The 24,360-nt window shown below is 40.6% G+C and overlaps 2 protein-coding genes across 2 annotated transcripts; both read left to right on the forward strand.

Moving 5' to 3' along the window:
- Nucleotides 1-906: 906 nt before the first annotated feature.
- On the forward strand, nt 907-8,595 carry RPL34 (ribosomal protein L34). The gene is made up of 5 exons (XM_060779114.2): nt 907-996; nt 4,753-4,822; nt 4,919-5,018; nt 7,108-7,211; nt 8,468-8,595. Exons 2-5 carry the CDS (start codon nt 4,758-4,760, stop codon nt 8,550-8,552), a joined length of 354 nt encoding a protein of 117 aa, XP_060635097.1. The 5' UTR covers nt 907-996; nt 4,753-4,757; the 3' UTR covers nt 8,553-8,595.
- A 2,794-nt stretch (nt 8,596-11,389) lies between these two features.
- On the forward strand, nt 11,390-20,744 carry OSTC (oligosaccharyltransferase complex non-catalytic subunit). Its single transcript, XM_060779109.2, has 4 exons — nt 11,390-11,675; nt 16,632-16,725; nt 17,825-18,022; nt 19,771-20,744. The coding sequence occupies exons 1-4, from the start codon at nt 11,537-11,539 to the stop codon at nt 19,787-19,789; spliced, it is 450 nt and encodes a 149-aa protein (XP_060635092.2). The 5' UTR covers nt 11,390-11,536; the 3' UTR covers nt 19,790-20,744.
- Nucleotides 20,745-24,360: the final 3,616 nt, after the last annotated feature.

A 24,360-nucleotide genomic window follows, 5' to 3' on the forward strand; every position in this document is an offset into this window, starting at 1 on the left:
CCCAAATAACAAAATCATAATTTTTTGAGTGATGGTCACTCCTTGTATTGTGAGACGTTTTGCTGCCAAATTTGGTGTGATTTTGTTCATTGGTTCTTTTGTTTTTAAGGAACTCATTATGCACAGAGCATTATATATAGATATATATAGATATATTATAGAATCATAGAATTGGATGAGACCTCATGGGCCATCTAGTCCAACCCCCTGCCCAGAAGCAGGAATATTACATTCAAACCACTCCTGACAGATGGCCATCCAGCCTCTTTTTAAAAGCTTCCAAAGGAGCCTCCACCACACTCCAGGGCAGAGAGTTCCACTGCTGAACAGATCTCACAGTCAGGAAGTTCTTCCTAATGTTCAGATGGAATCTCCTTTCATGTAGTTTGAAGCCATTGTTCCGCATCCTAGTGTCCAGGGCAGCAGAAAACAAGTTCACTCCCTCCTCCCTATGACTTCCTCTCACATATTTATACATGGCTATCATGTCTCCTCTCAACCTTCTTTTCTTCAGGCAAAACATGCCCAGCACTTTAAGCTGCTCCTCATAGGGCTTGTTCTCCAGACCCTTGATCATTTTAGTCGCCCTCTTTTGGCCACATTCCAGTTTGTCAATATCTCTCTTCAATTGTGATGCACAGAATTGGACACAATATTCCAGGTGTGGTTTAACCAAGCATAGTGCAATATGCCTTTAAAAACAACAAATGCATAACTTACTCTGTGTTTTCTATATGTATCTTCCACACATATTAAACATACTAACTTTTTCATCACACTTTTAAAATCTGGAAGTATAACACAGCCGCATAACTTCCCTCCCAAATTCAGACCTTCCTATGTTTCTTCCTATTGCCGTACAAGATGGCGGCGCCCTGTCTTCCTTCTATTGTGTACGGAAAACGCGTAAACATACTTCCGGGTTTTGCGTTCGCGTTTGAAGCATCTCTTCCGGCCAAGTCTTCCTTTCTCTTCCGGCGTCGGCGGTAGCTGGTGGTAAGGCCTTTTTCTGCTTCTCTTTTTGGGTTCAATCCGTTTCCATCGGGTGGGATAAAAGGTTTGGGGGAGCTTAAGAGTAATTTTTGGGGTGGCCAGGACTTTGGGGGAAAGAACGAAAGGGGTTTTGCTTTCGAGGAACGAGAAAAAACGAGCCTGGATGGCGCTGTCAAGGGAAGGCCTCTCCTCCTACCGGCTCAAATGAGGCCTTCGAGTCTCCAAAGCCATACATATTATTACTAACATATTAATGCAAAGCCATACATGTTATGACGTCGTTTGAAATTTTCTGTCAAATAATCTCTTATGTAAAATACGTTTTGTGAATGTTACTCAAAGTAGAAGTATGATTATACAATATCCTTTAATATATTGTATATACACATAACATTTATAATATTACTAGCCATCCCCTGCCACGCGTTGCTGTGGCCCACATAGGGTTCTGTGTGGGAGGTTTGGCCCAGCTCTATCGTTGGTGGGATTCAGAATGCTCTGATTGTAGGTGAACTATAAATCTCAGCAACTACAACTCCCAAATGTTAAGATTCTATTTTCCCCAAACTCCACCAGTGTTCACATTTGGACATACTGAGTATTTGTGTAGAGTTTGGTCCAGATCCATCATTGTTTGAGTCCACAGTGATCTCTGGATGTAGGTGAACTACAACTCCAAAACCAAAGGACACTGCCCACGAAACCCTTCCAGTATTTTCTGTTGGTCATGGAAGAACTGTGTGCCAAGTTTGGTTCAATTCCATCGTTGGTAGGGTTCAGAATGCTCTTTGATTGGAGGTGAACTATAAATCCCAGTGACTACAACTCCCAAATGTCAAGGTCTATTTCCCCCAAACTCCATCTGTGTTCATATTTGGGCATATGGAATATTCGTGCCAAGTTTGGTTCAGTTCAGATCCATCATTGTTTGAGTCCACAGTGCTCTCTGGATGTGGGTAAACTACAATTCCCAAACTCAAGGTTATGTATCGTAATGTGAATATCTGATATGCAGGATGTATTTTCATTCACTGAACTAAATTTGGCACAAATACCCAATATGCCTACATTTGAATACTGATGGGGCTGGGGAAGGTGTGATTTTGTCATTTGGGAGTTGTAGTTTCTGAGATTTATAGTTCACCTACAATCAAAGAGCATCCTGAACTCCACCAACGATGGAATTAAACCAAACTTGGCATACAGAACTCCCATGACCAACAGAAAATGTGTTTTCTGATGGTCTTTGGCCACCCCCTCCTCCTTGGTTCCCAACCCTTAGGTTGAGAAACACTGCCTTATTTATTTATTTACTTCACTTGTATACCGCTCTTCTCAGCCAACGGCGACTCAGAGGAGTTAACAACCAGTATCAACAATACAGTACAAAATCATTAATCATTTAAAACAGTAATATCAATTAATTAACATCAGGACATCAATACAACGATACAGGAAAACAACAATCCATCACGTCTCATCAATAGAATCCGCATCCGATCTCGTCCATTGATCCATATTCCAGTAATCAATCAATTGCACTGCTTAGTTGAAAGCCTGTTCGAAGAGCCAGGTCTTCACTCTCTTCCTGAATGCCAATAAGGAGGGGGCCGATCTAATGTCTGTAGGAAGGGCGTTCCACAGCCGGGGGGGCACTACTGAGAAGGCCCTGTCTCGTCCCCGCCAGGCGTGCTTGTGAAGCCGGCGGGACCGAGAGCAGGGCCTCCCCAGACAATCTTAACGTACTAACTGGTTCATAGAAGGAGATGCGTTCGGACAGATAGGTCGGGCCAGAACCGTTTAGGGCTTTAAAGGCTAAAGCCAGCACTTTGAATTGTGCCCAGTAGCAAATTGGCAGCCAGTGGAGCTGGCGCAACAGAGGAGTTGTATGCTCCCTGAGTGCCGCTCCTGTTAGCATCCTGGCTGCCGCTCATTGGACCAATTGAAGCTTCCGAGCAGTCTTCAGAGGCAACCCCACGTAGAGAGCGTTGCAGTAGTCTATACGGGATGTAACCGGCGCGTGGACTACTGTGGCCAAGTCAGACTACTTGGGACCGAAAGTATTTTGTAAAATATTTTTGCACCTGTATTTGTATGTAGGTACATAATGGGATATGTTGGAGAGTCCAACCGTGAAATTTTATGTTATATAATGTTTTTAATAATTTGGTGTGTGAAAGAAATTTTGTGTACACTGAATTATCAGAAATAATAATAAATAATAATAAAGGGCTCCAGTGGCTCACAAAGGCACTTAAAGTGCCATACATGACAAACAATACATAAGCATATAAAACAGTGACTTAACTGTAAAAACAACAACCTCATATGAAACCCCATCTAATAAAAGCAAAGGTGTCACTGTCTCAGTCACCTGTGTGGACAATTTCAATTTTGGAAATCAGGATGCTCAACCTGCATATGTAAAGATAAACATTAACAATATCATAGAATCAAAGAGTTGGAAGAGACCTCATGGGCCATCCAGTCCAACACCCTGCCAAGAAGTTCCACTGCTGAACGGCTCTCACAGTCAGGAAGTTCCTCCTCATGTTCAGGTGGAATCTCCTCTCTTGTAGTTTGAAGCCATTGTTCCGTGTCCTAGTCTCCAAGGAAGCAGAAAACAAGCTTGCTCCCTCCTCCCTGTGGCTTCTTCTCACATATTTATACATGGCTATCATATCTCCTCTCAGCCTTCTCTTCTTCAGGCTAAACATGCCCAGCTCCTTAAGCCGCTCCTCATAGGGCTTGTTCTCCAGACCCTTGATCATTTTAGTCGCCCTATCACATCTCTCTAATCCTGTCTCCCTCTATATATTCTGTGAAAGTTAATTTCTGCTTCCTCACAGCCACAACTAGACCCTAGCATTTATGTATTTGTGCTTCATTCGGATTTTAAAATTGGGTGGGTTTGAGGAAAAGATGGAAAGTACTTTTTACTTGTGTTTTCTTAAAGTATAATAATACTAAACTTTATTTATACCCCGCCACCATCTCCCCAATGGGGAGTCTTCAGATTAGTCTTCCCAGGCTCTAATTCTAGCGAGGTTTTGGATCACAATGGCCCCCCTTCCCCCCCCCCCCCCCCCCCCGCTAACATGAAGTTCACCATGGTGGCTGGGAACAAAATGACGCACGAGAAGATGATTCTTTGGGATATAGCTTAGGATTCAATCACCTGTGTTCATATCTTTTCCCTTTGAAGCCCCCTTTACCACTGCTTGTTGTCATTTCTTAGGTTTCACCTTTAAGATGTGTTTTGAGTATACAGGATGATAAATCCCAAATTGTGTAGACCAGAGTTTCTCAGACGGTGCTCCCCCAGATGTTTTGGACTTCTGCTCTCACAATTCCTAACAGCTGATAAGCTGGCTGGGATTTCTGGGAGCTGAAGCCCAAAACACTTTGTAAGCAAACTTCTTTTTGAGTGTACTGTTAAGATGTAGATATGCCCTATATGAAGCGCTGTTCCCTTCTTCTTTAAAATTGCTTACCTGAGAATTTCCTGAAATATTTAAACAGGCAGTGTATATTATTGTCACCATCATTTTTATATAGAGCCATACAATGTACATTGTTATTTACAGTAAAACAAATAAAAACAATGTGGTAGAAGGCAGATATCTATACATGCTGGTGAATACTGGTTCAGTCTAAAACAGTAACAAAATTGCTGAAGACACATTTACTGTTGTAAATATAATATTGCCATCTTAAAAAATTGTTTTCTTAAGTTTATATTTATTTTTCATTGCACAGACAAAATGGTTCAGCGTTTGACATACCGTCGTAGGCTGTCCTACAACACAGCGTCTAACAAGACAAGGCTGTAAGTATGATTTCGATAAATCTTGTAGCTGAATTGCATTTATTAATTTTATGTTGTAACACTTTGGTGAAATGACTATTTCTCTGATCTATGCAGGTCCCGAACACCAGGTAACAGGATTGTTTACCTATACACCAAGAAAGTAGGGAAGGCACCAAAGTCTGCGTGTGGTGTGTGCCCAGGAAGACTTCGTGGTGTAAGTCTATTCTGTTTCCTTCGTGTTAATTTTTTTCCTATAAATAGTGGGGTGTATAGGAAAAAGTGATGGGTGTGTGAGTTTGCCCATGCCTGTTATATACTATATTGGTGGTTCTCAACTTGTGGGTCCCCAGATGTTTTGGCCTACAACTTGCAGAAATTCCAACCGGTTTGCCAACTATTAGGATAAGGATTTCTGGTAGTCGAAGGCCAAAATATCTGGGGACCCACAGTTTGAGAACCACTGTACTATATGGATAGGAGGGGCTGGGGGGCATTTTTTTTCTTCAGAACAAAATCCTAGCAAAGAAATTGAAAGAGCAAATCAACTTCCCTTCAGAAACTCAAGGGGGACATTAATCGATCCTACTTTTACCTTAATATTCACCCAGATATAAAGTAATACACTGACCTCTAGTGATGTAGAACAATGGGAATGAAATGCAGGTATTGATAACTACCAACATTTTAAAAAGCAGATTTGCAGCATATTCCTGTAAATAGCACGACCATCCTTACTACTCCAGTCATATATTTGTTTGAGGGTGCATTCTAGTTTCAGTGAGATTTTTTTGCTTTCAGCATTATTATTATTATGTTCTTACCTGCCTCTTCTCACGGCTTGAGGCGAGTTGCAACATTGCTAAAACACATAATCAAAACATACAATCATTTGAAAACACTTCATAGAAGACATACAATAAAACATTTCAACAAAATACATATTAATAATAATAAAATACAACTTTATTTCTATCCCACCCTATCTCCCCATGGGGATTCAGGGCATTCACAATAAACAGTGACACACATTCTGTGTCGTAAAGTGTGATCAGAAACAAACAATCATAACTTAAAGTAAAATTAAACATCAGCATCAAGAAAAAGTAAAACATTACAACAAATTAGGCATGAAATAACTAAAGTTGAGCTTTAACAAATAAATATTAAAGACAAGATGTAGAATTAGGACTAATAAAGGATTAAACAACAATTTATAAACCAAAAAAAGTTTAAAATTGGTCATTAAAACTGGGTAGGCAGTAAATGATCAGTTCCTAGAGCTCTGGTATCCTGCTCAGTGACTTGCATCAGGAAACACATCCCACAATTTGAATGTAGTTGATTCATTTTCTCCATTCATCTCTTGGAAAACTGATCAATAGGGTTGTATATTCATGTGAAAAGTGAGAATTTCAAAAAACTTTTATAGTCTTTGTTTGTCCAGTTTTTCCCATAAGAGATAAAAATAATACTATTAATGTTTCTATATTTTCTTGTTTCCACTAAGTTTGAATCAGTATAAAACAGCATAATGTTAAAACGGCAACACCACTGAACCCAAATGAAGTGTGTACATTTTTAACAGCTGATTTTAACTGATTTTTAAGTGCTGTTTGTGCTTAATTCTCTTTTAATGTTTGTATACAGTATTTTTATATTTTAAATTGTATATTAATGCTTTTATGTCAAGTTACTTTTGAGTCCCCTTTGGGGAGATAAAGTGGGGTATAAATAATAAGTGTTCAACTTGTGATTTTGTGATATGAAATCCAGCATATATATCTCGTTTTCTGTGACGTATTGTGTTTTTGTGTCAGTAAAAATAATAATAATAATAATAATAATCATCATCATCATCAACAGTTCATTTAAGAGAATAATGTTACTCAAAAGTGATGGACTTAGACTAAGAAGCAACATGATGGTGTGCAAGCCATCTTTTCATTTGGTTGCCGGAGCCCTCGGTGGCGCAATGGGTTAAAACCTTGTGCCGGCAGGACTGCTGACTGACAGTTCAGCAGTTTGAATCCGGGGAGAGTAGGTTGAGCTTCCTCTGTTAGCTCCAGCTCCCCATGTGGGGATATGAGAGAAACCTCCCTCAAGGATGGCAAAGCATCATACATCCGGGTGTTCCTTGGGCAATGTCCTTGCAGATGGCAAATTCTCTCACATCAGAAGCAATTTGCAGTTTCTCAAGTCGCTCCTGACATGGAAAAAAATTGATTCCCTTTTAATATACTTCAAATTTTAGATCTTATAAGGAGTGGGCTGTTTTTATAGGCATGTCTTTTCACTCCTTACAGGTTCGGGCTGTTCGTCCCAAAGTTCTTATGAGGCTGTCTAAAACAAAGAAGCATGTTAGCAGAGCCTATGGAGGGTCCATGTGCGCTAAGTGTGTTCGTGACAGGTAATGGATGCTGTTCATTATTTTTCCGCTGGACGCCATGGGCCATTATTCATTTTCAATGTGTAGCTAAATTCTTTTTATAATTCCCAGTTGTAACTGGATTTCTCCATAACTATGTTGAGTTCTGTTCAAATTTGAAAGCCTTCTCTATATTTATAATACTTTTATATTTGGTTTTAAAGAATCTCAAAGTGTTAGCAATAAGCTATAAAATAATAAATCTCTTAAAACCATCAAGCCCTCTCCCATCCTCAAAGTTTGTGTGTGGTTGGTGTGGGGATGGAGGGGGCATAGCCATTCCCAACCTTTATTGGCTGTGAATCTGTTTTCTATCTATCTATATAATATTAATGCCTTGGCCTTGCTTGAAAACAGATTCACAGCCAATCTATGCAATGCCATTACAATAGGAAAAATTTGAAGTCACCAGTTTATGAACTGGATTGCAGTTGGTAACCTTACTCTGAAGAGTTGAGATACCAGCAAAAGGTGGTAAATGAATAAACTCTATTAAACCTCAATTGTACTTCATTTCCTGTTATAACTGAGATCATTATTTAAGGTTTTTGATATTGTGCTGGTACAGTATTCTTTCTCCATTAGTTATGATAGTTTCTTTTCTTGAAATTTTCCAGAGTCCTAACACTTCATTGCTCACGGAAAAGCACTTTCAAATTCTCATTGATCCTTAAAATAAATGTATATAGGTGTTAATGCTACAAATAAAATTGTACTTTGGAGCGCCACACAGCTTAGTTTGTGATGTGGGAGCTAGAGGCAGTCCTTGAGTACTTTCTGTGATTTACCTAGTAGATGAGAACAGAACCACTGGCATCAGTAGTCTGTATGATAGGCATCAGAAACATTCTTGGTACTCTGCCACCAATCTATTCTTGAATGATTTATGTAGTGCATTTAAGCCAAAATCTTGAAGATGCCAGAATGCAATAGATACAATACCTGACCCAGCAACTGCGTAGGTGCAAAATTACTACCTTTGTTTAGTTCAATAAATATTCTGCTGATCCTTTCCTCACACTTGCTTTTCTTTAAGCTTTGCTCTGAACATTACAGAATTCCCAATTTATAGGCACAGTTCAGTCAGATTGAGAAGTGATTCATTAAGATGGATGAATGCTAGGAAGTTGAGCATATCAAGTAAAGGACTTGTTTGTGTTCTTTCTGTATTGTGTCTGAATATATCCTTTGTGATGAGACAAATGCTTGATGTTGAAACTGTATTTTTTCCCTCCTAGAATCAAGCGAGCATTCCTTATCGAGGAACAGAAAATTGTTGTCAAAGTGCTGAAGGCCCAAGCACAAAGTCAGAAATCAAAGTGAACATTTGTATTGTCTGCCTAATAATAAATGAAAAAATAATTTTCCCCGTGTGATTTTTTTGGAAGGGGAGGAATGGGTGTCTCTGTTTGGAAATAGCAAAAGGGCCAAGTAATGCCACTAAAATGCTGAGGAGGAGAATGTCAGTCAATCACATGAAGTGACTGGCGTGTAGATCACAACTTTGCTCAGGCAGAGAGAGGGTGGAATATTTATTTACATAGGATAGCATTTCGCTTGTGAAATAATAAATATAAATAGCCATACTTTATAAAAAGTATCTGGAGCAATTCAGAAAATTGCATCAGCTCTAGTTTTTTAGATGTGGTTATCAGGATTTTTTTAAATGGGTGAGCTGATGAATGTTCTGTATCCCAAAAGCTAGAGCTGATAGGGAAAAGCCAATGCCATTTTTGGAATCGGCAACTCTAATATACCCAGAAACAGGTTTAAGGTTTGAAGCACCAAATTATACATTGGCGAATGATTTGAAAAACCAGGAAGCTTTACAGCTCAGGCTGTAAGACAGTTCAAGATGGGGAATATACAGAGGCCTTGTATTTGAAGAACAGTTCTGCCATATTATAGTCAGTCCCAGCAACTACGTATTAACTGCTATTACCAGGTCTTGTCAGGATATGTGTTGTTGAAGGCTTTCATGGCTGGAATCACTGGGTTGCTGTGAGTTTTCTGGGCTGTATGACCATGTTCCAGAAACATCTGGCAGGCATCCTGAGATGTGAGGTCTGTGAGGTTTATATATCACTGGAGTGTCTGAGAGGAAAAACAACTTGTTAGGTATACTTTATTTTGTCACTCCTTTTAATATGGGAAACAAAAAGTCAAGGTAGATACTCTTAACAAGTATTTGAAGCTATTTGTTTACTTATCTTGAATCTCTTAAATTATTTCAGTAGATTCTGTTACCTATTGTTTTATCAGATCAAGGAGGTGTCATTCAATATGTCTGGAACAGTTCAAATTCTTTGAAGTTGTAAATACTTAACATGGGTATGCCTATGTGGCATTAGCCACTGGATGAGTTCAAGTCAATTCCTTGAAAGTGACTCCTACGGTTACTTTGGCAAGACTTAATTCAGAAAGATTTGCTACAAATAAAATTGTAAGTGTGAATTTATATGGCAAAGTGAGGATTCAAACCTTGGTCTCATTAGGTCTTCATCCAATACTCCTCCACCAGACCCTGGTGGTGCCTTTCCCATGATTCCATAGCATTGAGGAATGGCAGTTAAAGGTGTCAAACTGCATGAATTCTATGATGTAGGTGCACGCTGTAACAACTCCCAATATAAGTACTGCACAATTACACCAGAAACACTGTCAAGTCATGAGCAGAAGAAAAAAAATCATTTTTTTTGTCGTGTCAGAGCAACTTGAGAAACTGCAAGTTGTTTCTGGTGTGAGAGAATTGGCCGTCTGCAAGGATGTTGCCCAGGGGACGCCTGGATGATTTGATGTTTTTATCATCTTTGTGGGAGGCTTCTCTCATGTCCCCGCATGAGCAGCTGGAACTGATGGAGGGAGCTCATCCGCCTCTCCCTGGATTCGAACCTGCGACCTGTCGGTCTTCAGTCCTGCTGGCACAGGGGTTTAACCCAGTGCGCCACCAAATTTTACTTAGCGTAGTTGTTCATATATGAGCAAGACCTATAAGGTTCAGCAGGGTTTGCTTCAGAAGATGCACAAAGTGCAGAATCCTGGAGTGTATCTAAACTGGAGAATTAATGCAGTTTAGCAACACTTGAATTGCCTTGGCTCAAAGCTATAGAATCATGGGAGTTGGAAGTTGCACTACCAAAGAGTGCCTCCCCAAATTACAAATCCCACTATTCCATGCATTACACAAATGGATACAACAGTGTAGAATCAACCTACAGAAAGTACAACAGTGATTTTTTTTTTTTACCTGTCAGGAGCGACTTGAGAAACTGCAAGTCGCTTCTGGTGTGAGAGAATTGGCCGTCTGCAAGGACGTTACCGAGGAGACGCTCGGATGATTTGATGTTTTATCATCCTTGTGGGAGGCTTCTCTTCATGTCCCCGCATAGAGGGAGCTCATCCGCCTCTCCCCGGATTCGAACCTGCGACCTGTCGGTCTTCAGTCCTGCTGGCACAGGGGTTTAACAACAGTGTGAATGATTGGAACTAAGAACTTGTGCTTCCCCATGTGGGCGTGGCTTATCACAACAGGCGTGGCTTACATCTCATCTACTCCGCCCATTCACCTCGCTTTCCCCCGTGTGGGCGTGGTTTGGCACAATAGGCGTGGCTTACATCTCATCTACTCCGCCCATTCAGCGCGCTTCCCACGTGTGGGCGTGGTTTAGCACAATAGGCGTGGCTTACATCTCATCTACTCCGCCCATTCAGAGCGCTTCCCCCTATGTGGGCGTGGTTTAGCACAATAGGCGTGGCTTACATCTCATCTACCCCACCCATTCAGAGCGCTTTCCCCATGTGGGCGTGGCTTATCACAATATGCATGGCTTACATCTCATCTACCCTGCCCATTCGCGCGCGCTTCCTCATGTGGGCGTGGCTTTTTCAAAATGGGCGGGGCTAACATCTCATCTACTCCGCCCACTCTCAAAAGGCCCTTCCCCTCAGCCACGTCGAGCCAGCAAAAGGCCACGTCGTACGTTCAAAGATCCTAGCAGATATATAAACAGTCATGGGGGCGTTTTACCCGGAAACATATGAGTAGGGGGGAAAAAAGCTTAATTCATATATAACTACACTAATATTGTTTATGCCCCTATTTCTTTCTCTGTCAGGTATTTCGCGCTTTATTTATTTCTGGGCGAAGTTAATTTTATAAACCTTCCAGGACCTGGCTATTCTAGATTGCTTCGATTCCACCTCTGTCGGACGGTGGCCGCGGTGGGTCAATCCGGTACGGAAGTGGTGGTGGGCGTGAGAGCTGTGGCTGCTGTTCCTGAAGGGAGAGCGGGGCTTTCGGAGTCGGCATGGAGGCGCTGTACCGGATCCCGTTCACGGTGCTGGAGTGCCCCAACCTCAAGCTGAAGAGACCCAGCTGGGTGCACATGCCCTCCGCCATGACGGTCTACGCGCTGGTGGTGGTCTCCTACTTCCTCATCACGGGAGGTACACTTGCCCACGGCCTGGAGAAGGGGTTCAGAGTTGGGCCCCATCTCCCAAGATATTGGCTATCTGCAAGTATCCCAGAATCCAGGGGGGTGGGATCAGAATCCAGTCCCAAGCACTTCAGATAAAGGGATGCTCAACCTGTGATAGCTTTTGCAATCTTGTAAAACACTATAAATCATCAAAACAACACTATAAATAAGATATGGGAAAACTTGGGCCTTCCAGGTGTTTTGGACTCCAACGCCCACCATTCCTAACAGCCTCAGGCCCCTTCCTTTTCCCCCTCAGCGGCTTAAGCGGCTGAGGGGGAAAAGGAAGGGGCCTGAGGCTGTTAGTAATGGTGGGAGTTGAAGTCCAAAACACCTGGAAGGCCCAAATTTGCCTATGGCTGCTTTAGAGTATCCATTCATTTAGACATTGTTTATTTGGATCTCCCATCCAAGTGCCAACCATGTCTGACCTGGCTTAGTTTCCAAGATTGCATGGGATTGCTTAGTTTCCAAGATTGCATGATATTTAGGCCTTAGACCAGTGTTTCTCAACCTGGGGGTCGGGACCCCTGGGGGGGTCGCGAGGGGGTGTCAGAGGGGTCACCGAAGACCATCAGGAAACACAGTATTTATCTGTTGTTTATGGGGGTCCTGCATGGAAGCTTGGCCCAATTTTCTCATTGGTGGGGTTCAGAATGCTCTGTGATTGTAGGTGAACTATAAATCCCAGCAACTACAACTCCCACATATCAAGCTCTATTTTCCCCAAATTCCACCACTGTCCACATTTGGTCATTTTGAGTATTTGTGCCAATATTTGCTCCAGATCCACAATTGTTTGAGTCCACAGTGCTCTCTGGAGATTGGTGAACTATAACTCCCAAACTCAAGGTCAATTCCCACTGAACCCTTCCAGTATTTTCTTTAGGTCATGTGTGCCGAGGTTGGTTCAATTCCATCATTGGTGGAGTTCAGAATGCTCTTTGATTGTAGGCGAACTATAAATCCCAGCAACTACCACTTCCAAATGACAAAATCAGTCTCCTGAACCCCACATATCGAGTATTTGTGCCCAGTTTGGTCCAGTGAATGAAAATACATTCTGCATGTTGGATATTTACAATAGCCAAATTACAGTTATAAAGTAGCAATGAAAATAATGTTATGGTTCAGGGTCACCACAACATGAGGAACTGGATTAAGGGGTAACAGCACTAGGAAGGTTGAGAAACACTGCCTTAGACAATACAGTGATTCATGCACATGACTTCCACTGATTAAGATATGGCAGATGTAGCTTAAACCCAACACGAGATTGCCATCTGTTTGCCCCCAACCTGGGTGAAACTCCCATCAGGTGTCTCCAGCATCAAAGAAAGAGCAGCTGTTAGATCAGGGTTCCTCAAACTAAGGCTGGATGCAGCCCTCCAAGGCTATTTACCTGGCCCTCGCTCAGGGTCAATCTTAAATCTGCAATGACTTGAAAGCACACAACAACAATAACAAAAGTTCTATCACATCAGCTAAAAGCAGGCCCACACTTCCCATTGAAATACTAATAAGTTTATATTTGTTAAAGTTGTTCTTCATTTTAATTATTGTATTGTTTTAAGTGTTTTTTGCACTACAAATAAGATGTGTGCAGTGTGCATAGGAATTCATTCATGCTTTTTTTCCCTTCAAATTATAATCTGGCCCTCCCAACAGTTTGAGGGACTGTGACCTGGCCCTCTGCTTAAAAAGTTTGAGGACCCCTGCCCTAGACAATGCAGTAATTCATGCAAATGACTTCCATTGATTAAGACATGGCAGAGGTAGCTCAAACACAACACGAGATTGTGTTTGCCCCAATCCGCGTGAAATTCCATCAGGTGTAGCCAGCAGCAAAGAAAGAGCAGCTGTTAGATCAGGGGTCCCCAAACTAAGGCCTGGGGGCTGGATGCGTCCTTCCAAGGTCATTTACCTGGCCCTCGCTCAGGGTCAGCCTAAGTCTGAAACTACTTGAAAGCACACAACAACAATAACAAGAGTCCTATCACATAAGTTAAAAGTGGGCGCACACTTCCCATTGAAATACTAATAAGTTTACATTTGCTAAAATTGTTCTTCGTTTTATTATTGTTTTAAGTCCTTTTTGCACTACAAATACAATATGTGCAGTGTGCATGGGAATTCATTCATGTTTTTTTTTTTTTTTTCTAAATTATATCCCGGCCCTCCAGCAGTTTGAGGGACTGTGACCTGGCCCTCTGTTTAAAAAGTTTGAGGACCCCTGCCCTTGACAATACAGTGATCCATGCAAATGATTTCCACTGATTGGGACATGGTAGATGTAGCTCAAACCCGAGATTGCCATCCGTTTGCCCCCAACCAGGGTGAAACTTCATCAGGTGTCTCCAGCATTGAAGAAAGAGCAGCTGTTAGACCTTCTCATTAACAATAAACTACAAAGGGAAATGTTGGGAAATAGGGACAGAAAGAGGAGCTATTTGCATGGTTTTTTTGGACGGTTGCTGGGCAACACAAGAGTGCCTTGTAGTCCAGAAGCAGAGGTGATCACCATGTGGTTGGTTACCTAGCAACCGCAAGAGTGATTTCTCTCCTTTGCACATTTCCTGTCTTCAGTTGTGTCAAGATGAATTTGACTGGAAGTACTATATTACAACTTGCACCCCTGGTGGCACAGCAGGTTAAAACAGCAGAACTGCTGAACTTGCTTACCGAAAGATTGGCATTTCAAATCTGAGGAGCAGGGTGAGCTCCTGCTGTTAGGCCCAGCTTCTGCCAACCTAGCCGTTTGAAAACGTGCAAATGTGAGTAGATCAATAGATACCACTTCTGCAGGAAGGTGAAGGTGCTCCATGCAGTCATGCCAGTGGCCACATGACCTTGGAGGTGTCTACGGACAATCCCGGCTCTTCGGCTTAGAAATGGAGATGAGCACCACCACCCAGAGTCGGACACGACTAGACTTAATGTCAGGGCAAACCTTTACCTTTTTACCTTAATATATTACTACCGGCATCCGCATGAAAATGGCACAGAGGTAAAACTCTGACCAACCAACTCAATAAACTTAGTTTTTTTTAAGGATCAAAGCCTTTAACCTAATCTGTGTTACCATTCACTGCTTGGTTAGATATAAGGGGTAGAGGCCTGTATGTTTTCTCTCACTTTAAATGACCTTTAGAAGGTAAAACCAAAATAAGATTAAGTATCCCCTCTGCATTTGCAGTTTTGAATTTTGCAAATTTGATTCAACATCGTTATGAATGACTTGGATGAAGGATTATTACTATTATGTTTACTTATATCCTGCTTTTTCTCTCCATACGGAGAGTCAAAGCAACTCAAAACTAAAAGCATTGCAATACAATTTAAAATATACAAATATACAATATGCTATAAATTATACATGAAATACCCCGTAAACCACACTACTCATCTCCACAAACTTAGAAATACCTCAGCACCTTAATCTGATGAATCAAAGAGGAAGGTCTTCAATCCTTTACAAAACAACAGCTGAGAGCCTGCTCTAGACTGATGTCCAAAAGAGGACATTCCCACAGATATGCAGCCAGACCTTGAAAGGCTCACAACCTTGACAGGGCCATGTGCATCCTGGAAAGGAAATAATCCTTTTCCTGCCAGAAATGCATTATTATAATTAACTTTATTTGTAGCCCACCTTTCTCCCCATAGGGACTCAAGGCGGCTAACAGCCACACAATCTAATAGCAATTTAAAACAAAAATATACAAACATAAATAGTTGTGTGTGGATATAAAGTTGAAATACAATAAATACAATTAAAATTACACTTAAAACTCACTACCCCCCCCCCCACTCCAATTCCCACCCACAACCTCCCCAGCAACCTCATCATTAATAACTGACACTATTTTGACCAGGCTCTGATATTGTTTCCCCTTTCTCCTCAGGTTACTTTAGTTGCTGCAAGCTGCTTTCAAGATAGTTGGTACTCAGTTAACTCAGCAAGGGCGAGGGAGAGACAGGGCAGGTCTTGTCCTTCTTAAACTCAATATATAAATTTCAGGTTTTCTATACTTCAGATAGTAGCTCTCTATGTTCTTCTTCATCCGTAATTTTCCCTCTTGTTGCTTTTTGACCATACCTTATGTGGCTCAGCCATACAGTATGTGTTCCAGAGCCCCCGGTGGCACAATGAGTTTAAACTCCTGTGCTGGCAAGACTGCTGACCAATAGGTCAGCAGTTCGAATCTGGAGAGAGCAGGTTCAACTCCCTCTGTCAGCTCCAGTTCCCCATGCGAGGACATGAGAGAAGCCTCCTGCAAGGATGGTAAAACATCAAACATCCGGGCGTCCCCTGGGCAGCATCCTTGCAGATGGCCAATTCTCTTACACCAGAAGTGACTTGCAGTTTCTTAAGTCATTCCTGATATGAAAAAAGAATTACAAGACTTAAAGATGCATGATAAGCCAATAAGCCAAAAAGAAGCACAGAAATATATGTGAGTTTTTGTGGTGCGATAAATTATTTATGTGTCTAAATCAGTGTTTCTCAAACAAGTATTTTGGACTTCAGCTCCCAAAAATCCCAACCAAGTTAATAGCTGTTAGGAATTGTGAGAGCTGAAGTCCAAAACACTTGGAGGAGCACAGTTTGAGAAGCTCTGGTCTAAATGTTCTTGAAAACATAACTTACCAAACACAACTGTTTGCTTTTCTATTTATATTTGAATTTGACTCAAAAGCTACTGGAAATTCCTGAACACATTCTGCCAACTTTACTAAAAGGTAAGCCTTCAGAGTCTTGCATCTTCAGTTGCCATCCGAGCTACACACCAATTTTACATTTTGGATTGAAGCCCAACAATATGCTACCAATCCGTTCAAATTAAGAATTTTCATAGAAAATGTTTAATTGAATTGTTTATGACAAATTATTTAAGCTCTCTATACTTTTATTTATTTTTAGGAATAATTTATGATGTGATTGTAGAACCTCCCAGTGTTGGCTCCATGACAGATGAACATGGGCATCAGAGGCCAGTGGCATTTTTAGCTTACAGGTAAAGGTTTATATTAACACAATCTCTCTGTGCTGTCCCTTTGCATGTTAGATTGTGTGCCAAAATACCATGACCTAGATTCACTTTTGCCTGCATGTAAGAAAATGTGTAGAAATTCATGTGCCATCTTATTTTTACTTTCTAAACACACACACAGAAGTTATTGGCCTACAAAATATATATCCTGCTGAGAGGTTGGTAGCAATAAAATACAAAGGATTAGCAAGCTAATTTAAAAAATACAAAGAAATGGCTAGGAATGAGAAGTAAAAGAAAAAGACACCTAACAATTCATTAGTAAAGTTTGCTCACAGACATAGGGCTAACAAACAGTCATGCTGGAGGATCCAGAGATTGCTAGAAAGGTGTTCTCTTCGATAAGAATGATAGCTATTCATTTGTGACATTTCCACTTTTATGAGGGTTCTGTCCCCCACTCCCCATTCCTACCCCAGCAAATGTGAAGGGCTGACTGTACAGGCTTATTGTGGACAGAGGAGTCTGTTCCTCTTTGGTTTGCCCTTTTGGTTGTTAGGTCACTGACCTGCATGGAATTCATGCTCGCTAATGGGTATCAAACAGGTTGGTAAACGCTTAGTATACATGCCAGACCTTTTCAACAACTCGAATAAAGATCTTCACTACATATGTATGGATTTGCTGTCAAGAATGAAAACCAAGATGATTTTCGGTATGATTCATCCCATCTGTTGATAGAAGGAGTCATATGATCATTATGTTTTAGAGAGCACTTGAGAGGTGGTCATAATTGAAATTCAAGGCTAGAGATCACTGGCGGTTGATACATTTGAGATGGCTCTTCCTGGAAAGAAACCTAGTTTTTATAAAAAATGATTGCCAAATGCATGATCAAATGAAAACAGTCACTCTATTCAATTCTTTCTTATTTCTGGGACATTTTAACCTTCTTTGAATAGCATTCTTTTTCCCTGCAGCAAGCATAGAAACTGGGAGGGTTTTTTTTCTGCCTTTCATATCTGAAATGGAATTTGCCCTGAAATTACTAGTCAGTTAGTTGCTTTGTATTTCTCTATGTCTCTTCTTTTTATATTTCTAATATTGTTCATTTTGTATGCAGAGTAAATGGACAGTATATCATGGAGGGACTCGCTTCCAGCTTCCTCTTCACAATGGGAGGCCTTGGTTTCATTATTCTGGATCGTTCCAATGCACCAAATATACCAAAGCTGAATAGATTTCTGCTGCTCTTTATTGGCTTTGTCAGCGTTCTGCTGAGTTTCTTTATGGCAAGAGTGTTCATGCGGATGAAACTGCCGTAAGTCAACTTTTTTTCCCCTCTTATATTTTTTATTGTTCCTTCCAAACTTCATCAAAATCCAAAAGCTTAACTAAGGCCTAAGGAAAGGAAAGTGACCTGGGCTGAAATGTTACAAGTGGTTTGTTAAATTTTCAGGCCTGGCTATGCGGGTAGCTTTGGTCATGTTGGTGAATGACCTTTGCTGGGAACTAGAAAAGAGGAGTGTGTCCCTGTTGGTTCTGCTGGGTTTCTCAGTGCATTTTGATGCCATTGACAGTGGTATTCTTCTGGGACACCTCTCTGGAATGGAACTCAGGAACACTGTTTTACTTCTGGGAGGGGTGACCCTTAATTATATTGCTTTTTAGGTCGTGAGCTACTTTAAGTCCCAATCTTGGGGAAAAGCCAGGTTTAAATAACAATAACAAGAATAACAACAATATGCTGATGACACCCAATTCCATCTGTCTTTTCCATCTAATCCAAAGGAAGCTGTTTCAACACTAAACCACTTTCTGTTAACAGGTGTTCATTGTCAGTCATAAGGCAGATCAGGGAATAGAGATTTGGCCTATGCTGGAAGAGATTACATTCCCCCTTAAATGTTAAATCCACATCTAGGACATATACTTGGCTTCATATCTGGGCAAATTTCAGCAATGGCCATTATGCAGGGAGCATCTCTCACACAGACACACCCTAATCGAAGCAGCTTCACTTGCTACTGGTTCATTTTTTGGAAGATTCAGCATACTAGTTATGATCTTTAAAGCTCTACATTGCTTGAGTGCAGACTATTTAGAAGACCATATATTGTTATATGAGCTGACCCAAATTTTAAGATCTTTGACACAGGCTTTTACTCAGCCCCATCTTCAACTCAGGAACTCAGGAACATGCAAAAGAGCCTTCTGAGTGGCTGCACCCAGGCTGTGGAACTCCCTTCCACTAGAGCAGTGCTGTCAAACTTGTGGCCCTCCAGATGTTGTGGACTTCAGCTTCCAGAATTCTTGAGCATTGGACAAGCTGTCTAGGGCTTCTGGGAGTTGGGCTCCCAAACACCTAGAAGGTCATAAGTTTAACACCTCTGCAGTAGAGTTTCCATTGGTTCTCTTCCTTTGTCTTTCTGCCACAGGCAAAGACCTTTTAATTTAGACAGATCTTTGGTGATTACATTATGGGACAGGGTGCGTTTTGGATATGGTGTGCTGTACCTACATCTTTTAATTGAGTTTTAAATATTTTTAAACTTTCAATTTCCACTTTGTGCTTTAAAAATAGTTGTTTAACTATTTTTCAACTTTTGTAAATAAGATTTTAACTGGACTTTGTTTTAAATATATGTAAGTCATTTTAGTCCCTTCCCTCCCACTTTAGGAAAGAGGTGGGAGATGTTTGTGAGCATGTATGTGTTTATAAAATAAGTAAAATTAAAGGCCATGGCTATTAACAACATAGTTTGCATAATAGACATTTTTCTTGGTGTTAGAAAATGACAGCCATGGAATCACATAAATATTATTAGAATATTATAAAAATGTGAGTTGCAGTAAACCTGAAACACCAAAGAGAAAAAAATGAACAGATTTCAGCTATGTATACCTGTGTGTGCAGCCAAAACATGCGACCCACACAGATAATTTTCCTGCTGATTCTTGCAAAAAAAGTACTTGCTTTGAAGGACTTCTTCTTTTCCTTTAGTATCATTCCCATCTACTATTGCTTTCATTTTACACACATTTAACTCTCAATGTTTTCTATTCTAGGGGCTACTTAATGGGCTAGTGCCTTTTTGTGACTGCTATGAAGCACAGATTGGATTTGCTTTTAGCTGTGAAGAAGATTGGATAATAAAACCTTCACAACCCAAACGCCTCTCCAAAGAGACAATGAATAAAGAGGGATTAAGGAAGAAACTGTTTTCTCATTTCTACTACTATAAATACCAACATTTGTTACATGCAGTTGGGTTATTAACAAATTTGTGTCTATTTTTCTCAACTGTGAAAAACAAAACAATGTATTCTGAAGTGTTACTGATGTAAATAGAATTACATTACAAAGTAAAAACACTGTTCTTCTATTTCCTCCATTTATGATTTAAGCTAAAAGTAATAACGCTGTGCATCCATTTTACACCAGGATTTGTTTTGTCTCCTTGTGAGAGAATAAATTGTATAAATTTAAAGGAGGGAATAGTAATAGTTTTTTACATGTCTCTATGTATTGAAAATGAGAGTTTATCAAGGCTGAACACCATGACCAGATAAAAAAACCCCCTAAGGATAATAATGAGTGGGTGTGGCCATCAGTCAAACCTGATCGTGCTAATCCCATTTTGAGAACATGGAAGAGTAGCTAGAATTGGAAGATTGTGAAGAGTATTTTGATTTGGGCTTATATCTCTACTCCTAACCCTCCCAAATAGATGGTCCACGCTTTAGTATCTTAATAGGTCACGTGGTGTACAAAATGAGTTTAGATGATGGGTGATGTCTGTGCATCCTTTGGAAAGTGTGGATCTGACATGTTTGGGTTCTCTGTATCAGGGCATGTGTGTTCAATGAAATACATGTCGTGTCAACCTTACTTTTGATCTGCATACTGGTAGATGCACACAAGAAAGCCACATGTAACACATTAGGAGATTGATAGAAATGTGCAAAATTATGTGAAAATAGTTTTTCCTTTTCCAAAAATATATTGAAAACATGATGCATTAAACATCTTTTTTACTAAATTAGCACGAGTGTTTTCCCTTCTTTACAGTATCTATGTTACTATCCTATAGATTTGGAAGGAAGAGTATTCAGGGCATAATAACCTTTTGCTAAAACCATATGCTTCTTTTAGATATGGCAGTACAGTTTTCTCACAATATCTTTGTATCTCTGCCTATGTCTTTCTGTTTGTTTTAGGTTCAGTTGATGGTTACATTGGGCTGAATTGAGACTTAATTGAAATCACTGGGACACATTGTTCATGCCTAACAAAAGCCCTGCCATTTTCTGTCTATTCTAAGCATGACTAATTGGCTTTAACTCAATTGCCCTTTTTCTTAGATACAAAAACTCTCCTTTGGGTAAAATAAGATAGGCAAATGGCTTGTGGAACGGCTATTTTCAATGCTATGTGGTTTTGTCTAGCTTTCAGTACTGTCTACCTTGACTCCCTTTGGGGGGATAGGGCAGTATATAAATAAAGTTTATTAGTATATCACTATTATTATTTTAAGTAGAATTTTGTAGCAGTCAGGAACAAAATGAACCGGGAAAGAGAAAACAAAGATCATAATGGTGTGGCTAAACAGCAACAGTTTGTTGTTGTTCATTTGTTCAGTCGTTTCCAACTCTTCGGGACCTCATGGACCAGCCCACGCCAGAGCTCCCTGTCGGCCGTCACCACCCCCAACTCCTTCAAGGTCAATCCAGTCACTTCAAGGATGCCATCCATCTTGCCCTTGGTCGGCCCCTCTTCCTTTTTCCTTCCATTTTCCTCAGCAACAGTTAATACCCTCCAAATCTGCAAAAGAGTGTCCAAAACTGATTCCATCATTGAAAGAGCCCTGTTTTGATAGTTGCCTGTTTCACCGCAGGAGCAGCACTCAAATAACATTTTCTGAAGTTATTTTAAAGGTTAAGATATTTATAAGATTTTGTCCTTATCCGGTCACATAAAATGTCAAGAGAACTCATAATAACATTTAAGCTCTGAATAAAAACAGGAGAAAATGGTTGATCATTTTAAAAGGCAAAGGATCTTTGACATGAAACTCTCTTTAAAAAGCAACTATGTTGGCTATGTGGGAGAAGGAAAGTCAAAGTTTGGTTTCTTTTATGGTTTTGCAGCCTTCTGAGATTGAAAGGCCTTCAATCACAGAGCATCTGTGGTATCGCAAAAGGAATATCTGAAATTAAATTAACTGACTTGCCAGTTCATCTGAGACAATTTGTTTAGGTACCTGAGGCATGTGCAGATCATCTATAAGAACCTAAAATCACTATGTTGAATGTAACAAATAATATGATAATTGTCACAATGCTCAACCCCACTGAGCTGATGTAGTGAACTCTCCCAACAGTCCTAATTAAGATTATGGTAAATGATGATAGTTGTGTGCCTTCTTGTCATTTTCAATTTATGGTGAACATGTCATGGGATTATCTTGACAAGATTTATTCAAAGTCAGGTTGCCATTGCAATCGCTGTGCTTGAGAGTGTGTGGCTCCCAGGTTCCCCCAGTTGGTCTCAATGGCCCTGCAGGGATTCCAAAACCTGCAGCTCTTCTGCATTGCATATTACTTGCAGTTCTCAAATTTGGCTCAGGCAGTTTTGTCCTTATGAAAGAGATGGCTGCAACTACCAGAAAGAAAGTTCACCCTGGGTGGAGGGAGCTGACTTTCCAAGCTGTCTGGTCCAGACATTAGCACCGAATGCGTAGTTGCATTGCCTGGGTTGATGTGAACTGACAAAATAAGTTAATTTCCCCTGTAACAACTATTAACTGTAACCAACACTGACCTGTTTGTGTAATCACAATGATGGCTGACATAACTTGGCTTTTAAAAAAGTAATATTTGAAGTTCTAGTTCCAAACAGCAGCACAAGATGCACACTTGGACTGGCAGAGTAGAACTGTAGAAGTTATTACACAGTTTTGCCAGGAGATGGCACTGCTTCCACAAATTCTGAGTACACAAGTGGAATATAGAGTTTGTTGTGTGACTTCAAGATATTGAGAATTAGAGTGACCTTAAGGTGAACCTATCAGGAGGTTTTCTTGGCAGGATTTGTTCTGAAGATATTTGTCCTTCCTTTTGTCTGAGGCTGAGAAGATGTCTTGCCCATGTGGGTTTCCATGGCCAAACATCTTCATAGTCCAATGCTGAAACCACTACACTTCACGGATTTTCAGGCATTTAAAAGTTAATAAGATTTATTTGTGCCACAAGCAAGTCAACAATTATCACTACCCTTTATGCAACCTACCAGAGATACTCTGTGTAAACCAGTGGTTCCCAACCTTTTTTTGACCAAGGACCACTTTGACCAGGGACCACTCTCCAACATTAATACCAAAAGGGTTAAAAACGGTTTTTGGTCAACTTTAGATTCTGTTTGGGGTGCTGACTCAGAAAATTGCATTGGCTAGACCACATCAGCTCTAATTTCTGCTACAGAACATATACCATGGTCAGCAACAGGGAAGGAGTGGCAGGCGGTATGAAAGGAGCAAAAATTAAAGAGGAAGGAGGCTTGCAGATCTGATTTTCGTCCTTGCGGCCCACTGGTGGTCCACAGCCCACAGGTGATGTAAACCAACAGTGTCTAGGATATGAAGGAATAAATGAGAGAGGAATTGGTCAGTGTACATTTGAATAATTATTTGCTTATAAGCAACCCAATTTTTAAAATGCAGTGCTGAATGTTATTGTCAGTGGCCACATGAGCAAGAGAAAGTATACACTTAATTGTTTTCTTTTTCCTTTTTATGTTGGGGAGAGGGGGAGGGAAGAGACATATTAACTCTTCGCACTCCCCAAAATTCAAAGACAGAATTGTGTTAGTCTGGAACCTTGAAGCAACTTTGAGACTAACAGAGCAGTTCCAGATTGGCATTAAAATGCAGTTGAAGCCATCTTGAAATTGGAGTGTCCACAAAGTGTACTTTCCCAATGCACGCTGAAACACACATCCAGCATGAAACTATGCATTACAAAATCGCTGGGAATTGCAGAATAAGCCAGCATAATATGAACAAAGTACATATAGGGATATCCAAGTGTGAACCATTTTTAATGATTCACTATGTCCAATGCTGGAAGAAAAAAATAAATGGGGAGGAGGAGAGAATTCTTCCTTGGAAAGCAATATCCTCATTTTATGTCCTCCTGTGACCATGCATTTGCATTTCTGACTTTTTCCATTTACTTATCAGTATTTTCCCTCCTCCTCTCCATCTATCGGTATGCCCTTTGCCTGAAAAATACTGATATGCTGTTGCTAACTGGAATGTCTGTCCTCTGTTAACACACATACACACACATACTCCCCACCCACATTTATTTCAAGCAAACTGCTAGGCAATCACATCCACATTGTTTTGGTTCAGAGCTCTTTCCTGCTTAGAAACCAAAAAGGACACACACACCCTCTTTTGGCACCCAATGTGCCCCCGTGATGATGATGCCATATGTTTGTACGTTGTCCTGAACTAACCTTGTGCTCCCTTGGGGCTTTGCACTGAGCTCTCTCCCCCTTTTATTATGAGAAGGGGCTCTGCTTTTCTGTTGTGCATTGTTGATCAAATGAGCAATTATTGCTGTAGAATATAAACAGAAAAGCCCATGTCAGAT

The sequence above is a fragment of the Anolis sagrei genome, chromosome 5, assembly GCF_037176765.1.
Source record: "Anolis sagrei isolate rAnoSag1 chromosome 5, rAnoSag1.mat, whole genome shotgun sequence".
NCBI lineage: Eukaryota > Metazoa > Chordata > Lepidosauria > Squamata > Dactyloidae > Anolis > Anolis sagrei.